This window comes from Gavia stellata, chromosome 7, assembly GCF_030936135.1.
Source record: "Gavia stellata isolate bGavSte3 chromosome 7, bGavSte3.hap2, whole genome shotgun sequence".
Classification (NCBI taxonomy): Eukaryota; Metazoa; Chordata; class Aves; order Gaviiformes; family Gaviidae; genus Gavia; species Gavia stellata.
The window spans coordinates 26992603-27002236 of record NC_082600.1 but is presented as its reverse complement, the minus strand read 5'-3'; the positions used below and the strand labels follow the sequence as shown (position 1 = coordinate 27002236).

The window sequence follows — 9634 nt, the reverse complement described above, 5'->3', positions numbered from 1 at the left end:
AACACCTCCAGTGAGGGTGACTCCACCACCTCCCTGGGCAGTTTATTGCAGTGTTTCACCACTCTCTCAGTAAAGGAATTTTTCCTAATATCCAGTCTAAATCTCCCCTGGCACAACTTGAGGCCATTTCCTCTTGGCCTGCTGCTAGTCACTTGGGAGAAGAGAAGAGACCAACACCCACCTCTCTGCAACCCCCTTTCAGGTAATTGTAGAGAGCGATGAGGTCTCCCCTCAGCCTCCTCTTCTCCAGACTGAACAACCCCAGTTCCCTCAGCCGCTCCTCATAAGACTTGTGCTCCAGACCCCTCACCAGCTTCATTGCCCTTCTCTGGACACGCTCCAGCACCTCAATGTCCTTCTTGTAGTGAGGGGCCCAAAACTGAACACAGGATTCGAGGTGCGGCCTCACCAGCACTGAGTACAGGGGCACAATCACCTCCCTACTCCTGCTGGCCACACTGTTTCTGATACAGGCCAGGATGCCATTGGCCTTCTTGGCCACCTGGGCACACTGCTGGCTCATATTCAGCTGGCTGTCAATCAACACCCCCAGGTCCTTTTCTGCCAGGCAACTTTTCAGCCACTCATCCCCAGCCAAGGCTAAACTCAAATGATAAGGCTAAACTCAAATGATCTGCAAGCAAAAGGCTTCTGCCTCCCTTTGTGTCAAAAATATATAGAAGGTATCACCAAGAAGCAGGCACAGAGCTCCTTCCCCTCTTTTTCAGCTCAGTCTCCTCACATAAATCCACAATGCTTCATTCTGGCCAAGGAGCATCTGCTGTGATTCATCCAAGAAAGGAATAAAGCCGACTTGGGAATGGGTGTGGGATGCCGAGTAAGCTGTTTATGTGAAAGAGAACCCACTATTCTCCAGTCCTGTCCTTGACGACTACTGGTTTCCTACTGGTATTCGAGGGGACACCTCTGCGCCCCTCAGGCAGCGCTCCCCATGCAGCTTTGCAAGCGCTGCTCGCCCTCTCTGGGGATCCGGTGCCCCGCGGTGTGACAGGTTATCCAGGGGCTCCCTGGCCCCAGGGGCAGAGGAGGGCAGCCGAGACCCGCGCCCAGGCTCGCTACCGCACGCTATCCCCGCGGTGCGCAGGAGGAGCGGACAGGCTCGCCCTCCCCCACCGCCCGGGCCCCTGCCCGCTCCCTAGAGAAGCAGCGTCCGGAGACAAGCGCCCGCCGGGACGGGGCGCTGACAGGAGAGGCGGCCCCGCTCCACCGGCAGCGCGGGGCGGTGTGTCCCCACCCCGCCCCGCTCTCACCCCCTTGGTACCCGCTGCTCTGGGGACGGGGCGGCTCCACAACGGCCGCGGCGCGAGACCAACCGTCGCGGCCCGCCGGGCCCGCACGCGGCTGCTGCAGGAGGGCAACGGCAAGCGACGGCCCCGGCAGTGAGCACACGGCGCCTGCGCAGCTGCGGGCGGGAGGCGGTGGGGACGGGCCTGGCGCCCGCAGGCAGCGCATGCTGGGAGCTGTAGTTCCCGTCCCAGGCCGGGCCGCAGCGGGACCAGAGCAAGGAACGGCTGCGGGAAGCACAGCATCCCCCGGGCCTCCTCCCTCCCAATGGCACCAGGGGCTGCTCCTAACACCGCACGGTCCCGCAGGGACAGGTATCGGCAACAGGATCACACTCGAAGGGCCCAGTCCACTCAACCCCCCTACGACACACCCTTTCCACACGAGAAGCTCCAAGCAATTTTATTCTAACGAAAAAATAAAGTTCGGAACAAAATAAATTGTTTCTGAGGCATTTAGAGCACAGAAATAATGTTTTTAGCAATATTTGGTATTGGCATTGATTTCCTTCATGTGAGTGCAACACTATACTCATGTACAACCACTCAAAGCCCACTCTGCACATACGTTCAGAAATAAAGAGGCGGTGTCCCTAAACAGCCCATTTAATAAAGATAGCACAGGTCGTCCTCTACCTGCCAAAATTCTGTGAAAGGCTGAGAGTTAGACTAACAGTACAACGAATGAATAAATTAGAAATGTAATAAAATAAAGTTCTCTAGAGCTTAATATTGGCTGACTGAATGAACGGGGAAGAGGGGAAATGTTCTGTGAGGGCAGCTCATGCTCCAGCTTTTGCTTATTCCTGGACAAAGTTATTTCAAAATCTGGAAGTCCTTGTGCTCCAGCGCCGTGATCTTCTTCTCATTGCTGAACTCAGCTCGGCTGATGTGGGACTGGGGACTTCCTATCTTCCTGAGCCATTCCTGCAGCTCCCGTACCCTGGCAGTTGGGCCCTGAATTTGTCCTTGCACGGTGCCATGGCTAGTGTTTTGGACCCAACCAACAAGTCCTAGTCTCTTAGCCTCCCCCTGAAAAGACAAGGCAAAGCAAAATGAGATTAATCCAAACTGTAAGAGAGCTACAGAATGACATTCACCAACAGGAGTCAATTTTATAGGTAAGACACAGACCTCCAAGGAAGTTCCTGTGGCTCAGGCAGCAGGGAAGTAGCAGAGGATTCACCTGACTACTCATTATATTCTTTCACATGAGAAACTGGGGCCGAAAGGCACTTTTCAGTCGTGCTTACATTAACACAGCAAAGGCCACCAGCAGCACTGAGAGATGCCAGCCCCCATTCAGAAGCGGCCAGAGCCCGGGCCATAGCCACGACCCAGGCCGTCCGCGGCTCAGCCCCACCGAGGTGCCCACAGGAGCCACCGCAGCCCCGGCAGCGCTGACAGAGGGCACCACGCACCCCAGCTAGCAGGCCGCCCCTCAGGAAAGGGCGCGCCGTGGGACCCGCCACGCCACGTCCCTCACCTGGGTGTACTTGCGGAAGAAAACGCCTTGCACCTTGCCGGACACCTCGTAGTCCACGGAAACCAGGCCCTCGCCCTCCGCCATGGCGGCACCGCCCGCCTCCTCCTGCCGCTGCCGCTGCCGCTGCCGCACACCCCGCTGCGCCTGCGCGGCGCGGCTCGCGCTGGGGGCGTAGCCTCGCCCGCTCTTGGGACCAATGAAGAGCCAGGACCCTCAAGGGGCCGGGGAGGGGTTGGTCCCTCATTAACCGCCTCCGGCCAATCGCCCTTACCCGGCCATAGAGGTGGGGTCCTCCAGGGAGCGGGGTGGAACGGGGGCGTTGCGGAGAAACCATCGAGAGGCCGCTCGCCGGCGAGAGCGGCGCAGGAACTGGCCTTCGCGTGCCTGTCTCTAGGCAACAGCCGTCAACACGGCGCCCGGGGCGGCGACAGGCGGGGGGCGGCGGGCAGAGCTCCGCGCTGCCCCGGGGCGAGGGTGGAGGGCAGGAGGAGGAGGTGTCGGGTCTCTCGGGCGATGGGAGACCGATGAGCGAAACAGGAGGCGACGCAGCTTGCCGAGGAGGCCGGGCGGAGCTCCGGCCGCAGCCCCGCAGGTAACCCCCCGCGCCGCCGCCCGCAGGGCCGGCCTGCGGCCTGGGTACCTGACACACTTCGGGAGATGCGGTAGAACGAGCCACGGGAAGACTGTACTGAGCTTTACCGGACGCCTGCGCGTCAGACCTGTGTGCCATATTGGCGGATCTACAATGCCAAAACTGAAGGGACACGTTACGGGAAACACCCTGGGGGAGCATAACAATTTCCCTGGCAGTACAGCTTATTTCTGCTGCTACAACAATGAGACAGGGCTCAGACCGAGAGCGAAATAAAAGCGTACCTTATTTTTGGCTGCCTAAACGATTGGGGCTGGAAGAGGCGTCATGGGAGATCCCCAGATGGAAGGAACATAAAGATTTACCGAACCTAGAAAAGTTACAAAACCTTTGCTAATATTTATTATAACCTGTCATTGTAGCTGCTAGGTGTAGACTGTTAGGAGACAAATTGTCCAGTTTTGGCTAAGATAGCCTGTAATGACTTTGCTTCTAACCTCAGGCTCTTTCTCAGGAACTGAATGGCTTTGTTTCCACCGGTGGATTCTGTGGTGGCAGCTACTAAGCTTGTTCCCAGTTTCCAGCTAGAACACCAGAAGAACAACTTTCAGCATGAACTCATACCTGAGAAAGAGAAAAGTTTAAAGGATCTCTATGCCCGAAAGAGCCGAAGCCATTCGTATTGTCTTTCTGCAGAAAGCAGTCAACATAGCTCCAAGCATGGAGGCTACTGTTCAGCTGAAATGCAGAGCAAGTATCTCACGAGCCAGATCAAGACTCTGCCAGCTAAATCAGTAGCCAGATGTAAAGAAGGAGTGGACCGTGCATATCCCCTGAAACCAATTTTTCACCACAAGGGTGTGAGCATTCCAGCGGTCAACAGAGGACAGCTCAGAAGTTCCCCATACATGGAGGAAGTTCCAAATAGTAGGCCTATCTCAAAGAGCAAAGGGAAGCCTCCAGCAGGGAGGTCTCAGCTAGCTGCAGTGCTCTCTCCTTGTACAGCAGAGCCTAAACAGTCAGCCTCACATCTATACAGGAGAGAGCTGGCCTACATCCTAAAGTTGGAGGCAGATGGACGGAACCTAGAAGAGGAAATTCGAAAGAAAGAGGCTCTTCTCAGAGAGAAGCTGAGGAGAACAAAGGAGGAGCTTAGGAGGATTCAAAGAGAGAAGGAGCTTGTCAAGGTAGAGGAGAGAAGAGACAGAGAAGCGGAGAAGACCCATGAGCGAAAGGCCACAAGGCACCCTGAAGAGAAAACCTTCAGAGTTGCAGTCAGGCCAGGTGATGCTGGGGGTAACTTCAGTGGGGCGCAGTCTGCAGAGGCCACTATCCCCAAGCCTGGCAACACCCTCTGCCCTCAAGAGCTGGCTATAGGGAAACTCAAGAAGGAACGGCTGGTGGCCAGCAACAGCAAGATTAGAGACTGCATACCCATGGAGCGTTTAGCCTCTTGTTCACAGCTGGCCCTAAAACATAGCCCTTCTCCCTCTGCCCTCTCAGACCAAGACTCTGGTGCCCACCTGTCCACAGAGGTGCTGTACATGCAGGCTGCCAGTGCTCTGGAGCAGGGTGGGCTTGGACAGTGCAGCTTCTGCGGACGTAAGTTTCTCTGCACCAGGCTTGAGAAGCATGTGAGTATCTGCAGCAAGAGCCAAGGCTCCAAGAGGGAAGTGTTTGACTCCAGCAGGGCCAGAGCTAGGGGCACAGAACTGGAACAGTATCAGCAGTGGAAGAGCTCAGAGAGGCCTCAGGTAATGTGCAGTCCCCTTGCCTCCCTCGATCCACATCTACTCACGTTCCTTCCATCTCAACATCTAATTCTGTCTGAGATGCAAGCACCTTCACGTGTACACAGGGCTAAGGGATACTATCCAGTTATTGCCTCTGAAAGGTTCTTGTCAAATGGATGAATAGATCCATTTAAAATCTAATAGATGGGGGGGGTGGGGGTCCTAACTGACTTGTCTTTGTAATGTGTCAAGGGGTGTACTCCTGGAGAAAGCTCACTCCTTGCTGTAGTCAGGATGCTCGGGATGCAGACTGGGTCTGCTGCAGTAAAGCTCTGTGACATTAGGGGCTGCAGGGAACTGACTGAAAATCCAGGTAATAACACAGGCTATTAAAACGAAGGCAGTGGAAACATGCAGCTTTGTTCCTGCAAAGCAGCTATAGCAACCCTCTCCAGTTCCTTGGCCCTACTGCTTGCTTTTCTGGTTATTCTCAAGCTCTTTCTAAGTATTGAAGTCTCCATCAATATTTCCTTCAAATCCTCCTTGGTGCTGCTCTTTTTGATCCCCTTTGTGGGACTCAGCTTCTCAGGGAGGGTTTTACATCAACAGGGAATGCCCGGACAGGTGACGTGAGTTGGACCCTGTACATAAGATTGAGAATAGAGGCTGACAGTGGTGCCAGTTGTTCTGACCGCCTTTCCCTTCTGCAGAATAAGCCACCCAGAAGGAACAACTGGAGACAGAAGCATGAGGTTTTCATCCAGACCCTGCGCCAGGCCCGCCAGGTGCAGCAAGTCCTCTCCAAGGGAGGAAAGGTGTCTGACCTGCCCCCATTGCCTCCCATCGAAAACCCAGACTACGTTGCCTGTCCCTACTGCAGACGCCGATTTGCTCCCCAAGCAGCTGAGAGACATATTCCCAAATGCAAAACCATCAAAAATAAGCCCCCACCCCCACCACAGAGCAGGCGCCACTGAGGCAGTGTCCAGCTGTACCTAGTGCTGTAATTCCCTGCCTGTTTTCTGCCAGGTTTCCAGCCACAGACTCTTGTGCTTTCCCTAGTCTCAACACTGGCTGTGAGCGTTGAGCTTGTATGTACAGCAAGTGAACAGCTCAGGACGTATAAGCAGAATACTAGAACTCGTGCACCTTGAGCTGTGCCCTGGGTTGCCCCACACAGGATGGCCCTCCAAGGGCTGCTTCTCCCATGCAGTGAGCTCAACATGGAGTCTCAGTGTCGGTGTAAGGCTGCTGCTGTTCAGTCAGCCGAACAGCAAAGAAAGGCTGTTGCTAGAGGCTGTCAGCAGGACAGCAGCAAGGAGCAAACCAGCCATCAGAAAGGCGCTGTTCTTCAGGATCATATTTTGCCTTTAAGTTAGGGAGGCTTGGGCTGCTTTTTTTTTTTTTTTAATAGTGGTGTCTGATGTGAAGAGAGCTGCTCTCCTTTAGCTCATCAGTGGCTACAAACTCATTTTTTTCCTTCTCCAAAGGCAAAGAATAGCGCTGTTCACAAGAAGAGCTGGGCCAAACAGAGCATCTGCCTCTTGTTTGCTTTACTGGTCTGTAGGTGCAGATGTTCACCCCTGAACGTGCTAACAATGACAGTGGTTCTAGTTGGCGTAGCATTTGTATTGTAGCTACCTACAAAAGATCGGCGTGTAAGGGGTTCCTCTTCGCCCCCCCCCCCCCCCCCCCCCCGAAAGGACTCTACATTCTGCAAGACTATTTAGCATTTAGACAAGGCATTTGGAAAAGTCAGAGGGAGGGGAGGAAGCTATGTAAGCAGTTAACTTTTTTGCAGCCCACAGACTGCTGTGTTCTTCCATCCTTGGTATCTGTGCTAGATGACAGGATCCAGAGCTGCTGCTTGGTCATTGCTCATGCTCTGTCCTATTTGTTGTAGCACCGCTCAGATGAATAATGAAAGCTGTTTAGGTAGGTTTATTTCACACTTGTTCTGCAGCAGCGTTTATTTAGATGCTTTTCTAGAATGCTGGTGACAATCCTGGGGCTACGTCTTACCAGCTGAAGAGCTGTAACATTCCCATTTAGAAATCCAGTGTGACATTGTTTGAATTAGAAAAGGAAAACTGGCAGGAGTATTATTAAACACTTCCTCAACACAAGAAGCTCAGAATCAGAAATTCAGGGAGTTAGAAAAGATAGCAGTAGCAGGCACTTACTGTTTGAGTCCGTATGTCAATTCATGTGCATAGAACAGCAGAGATACTCGGAACCGGCCGGGCCCTTGAGGCAGCAGAACAACCATCCCAACGTGTTACTTACCACGTACAATAGCTGGGACTCAGAGTTGGGAAAGGACGGAAGAAGAAATACTTACTTAAAGAATAATGCCATGCAAGATCAAAAATAGGTCATGAATAAGCTCAGACTGGAAGTTAGGTTTCTAACCAGGAGAGGAGTGAGGTAATGAAAAAACCTTCCAAATAGATTAGCACAGGCAAGAAACCTACGTTGGTTCAAGATGGACTTGAAGATTATGGAAGGGAGCATACGGCAGGAGTTAGAAATTAAGGATTGTGATACAGAGCATTTGTTCCTATATCCAGGCTTCTTGTGAAGAACAGATCAGTGACAGTTCTGTGCCTCAGCGTATTGCTTCGAGGAGCTGAGAAGGAATTTCCTTCCCACAGCAACCTTCCCACGATTCCTAACTTGGCTTCTGATTTTTTTTTTTTTATTTTTTAATTTCCATTCAGCATGTTTAAGAACTGCTACAGCTAAAAAAAGCCAAACACCCCCTGCCCCCAGACAGTACACTAAGGAACTTCACATCAGAAAACCTGTTAGCTGTTTCACTTGTGCATTCAGGGTTAAATCGACAATTAGATTTAATGTAAAAAACCTGGAGTTTTCCTGCAAGCCAAGTTGCTAGGGACCTCTAAAACACAGGGCTTGCACCCTTCCTTGAGTCATCTGCTTCTTTTTGTCTTAGTTCCTGCAATGGTAGGAAATTATGACAAAAATATACCCCTTCTTTTGCTTTCTTCTTGAGATGTAAGGTAGTTCTTGGTGATTTTGGCCTCATGCTACAGGCCTTTGTTTGTCACACACTTTTGTGGGTCTTTCGGTGGACCAGACTCCTGAAAGAAGTTGGAGAGCTGCTGCCCTATAGATAAGTGGGCAGAAACCTTAATCCCTTGGCACACCCCATGGTTTTCCATGAAGGTCCCAGAAAGGGTCAGTGCTACACTGTGCCAGCCAGGTATAAGAACATACAAACCTAGAGAGGAGAGAAAAAATGAGACTCAAAACAAGGGAAAATAATTTGCTATGTCCAAATTGATCAGAGAAGCAAGACCAATGCTCTAACTTCAGAGCTTCGAAATACAGAATAGCAGGGGGTGACAAGGTAGGAAAGAGGTAAACTGGAAGCTTTATACCAGCCTCCTTGAATGAATGAAAGGTGCATCTGAATTAAAGAGTAGTTCAGAAATTCAGTACCAGTGCCGGTCTTGTAATATTAACTCTGCTTCCCTTGCAGTATGTTTTATTGACTCTGTTTAGCGGACCCTAGAAGTCAGCAGAGTGCAAATGGTGACTGGGGTAGATACACATTAAAAAAATCCTTCTGATACTGTAAAATAAATCCATCTGTTGGGGACTTGTCTTAAGTGACAGGCAAACAGCTAACACTGAGATTGAAATTGTAGATTAAACAAAAGTTACTGAAATTAAATCACCAGGCTTCATTTGTTATCTTTGTTTCGGAGCTAACCATGGGCAGTTCACCTCTCTTTGCTGAGCTATTGTTTCAGGTCAAGACAGACAGCAGTATCAGGGAGTCTCTGATAACTGGTTTAAAACTTAGTAACAGTTTAGCCAAAACATCAAGCTCAGCACAGAGATTTACCCTGCTTCTTTTGCTATCGTGGTTAGTGTTGCCCTGGCACTACTCAGGCTACGTTATTTACGCCAGCTCAGCTTCCTCTTCTGCCAGTGCAGAACAATCCCCCCTCTCAGAGGCATGCTGCATTTTCAGTATCCAAATCTCTGGTTAATTTTAAGTCTTTAATCCAGCTTTGCCTCTCAACACATTTCACAATTTACTAAAAACCCTGATAAAATGTTAGAAGTGACAGGCATTAAGTACAGTGTGCAGGAACAGTTGGCTGAGCAGGCGTCAGGAAGGTTCTCACTGCTGTAGGTCTTACTGCTCGGTAGAAGCTGTTCTGAGAGGGAACAGGGACTTCTTCCCTTTGAGCCTCTCTCTTCCCATTACTCATTTCCCACTTGGCACTCAAACTGTTGAAATAAACATACACACAAAAGCCCCCTGACGTCACTAGGAGGAGATGCAGCAGCAAGAGAAGAGAGTTGTTTTGTTGTTTGTTTATTGGTTTTTATTTTTTTTTAATGAAGGGACACAGAACCTGACTTTTTTTTCCCCATAACAAAGAACCTGCAAGCCCCTTGGCCCTCTTTGTATAAGAAAGAAAAAAAAAAAAAAAATCTAACAACAGAATGCCATGAAGCCAGCTGACTATATGCATATTTC

General features: G+C 51.1%; 2 protein-coding genes across 2 annotated transcripts; one reads left to right on the top strand and one right to left on the bottom strand.

Moving 5' to 3' along the window:
- Positions 1–1691: 1691 nt before the first annotated feature.
- Positions 1692–3520, bottom strand: ACYP1 (acylphosphatase 1). Its single transcript, XM_059819527.1, has 3 exons — positions 3431–3520; positions 2791–2976; positions 1692–2336 (listed from the first exon to the last, which is right to left on the bottom strand). The coding sequence occupies exons 1-3, from the start codon at positions 3518–3520 to the stop codon at positions 2121–2123; spliced, it is 492 nt and encodes a 163-aa protein (XP_059675510.1). The 3' UTR covers positions 1692–2120.
- Positions 3521–3903: 383 nt separating this feature from the next.
- Positions 3904–6092, top strand: ZC2HC1C (zinc finger C2HC-type containing 1C). Its single transcript, XM_009809451.2, has 2 exons — positions 3904–5136; positions 5826–6092. The coding sequence occupies exons 1-2, from the start codon at positions 3904–3906 to the stop codon at positions 6090–6092; spliced, it is 1500 nt and encodes a 499-aa protein (XP_009807753.1).
- Positions 6093–9634: the final 3542 nt, after the last annotated feature.

Coding starts and splice junctions, on each gene's coding strand:
- ACYP1 (XM_059819527.1), bottom strand. CDS start 3,520: ATGGCACACAGGTCTGACGCGCAGGCGTCCGGTAAAGCTCAGTACAGT. Junction 2,977..3,430: donor CATCTCCCGAAGTGTGTCAG/GTACCCAGGCCG, acceptor ATTGGTCCCAAG/AGCGGGCGAGGCTACGCCCC. Junction 2,337..2,790: donor TCTTCCGCAAGTACACCCAG/GTGAGGGACGTG, acceptor TTGTCTTTTCAG/GGGGAGGCTAAGAGACTAGG.
- ZC2HC1C (XM_009809451.2), top strand. CDS start 3,904: ATGGCTTTGTTTCCACCGGTGGATTCTGTGGTGGCAGCTACTAAGCTT. Junction 5,137..5,825: donor AGAGCTCAGAGAGGCCTCAG/GTAATGTGCAGT, acceptor TCCCTTCTGCAG/AATAAGCCACCCAGAAGGAA.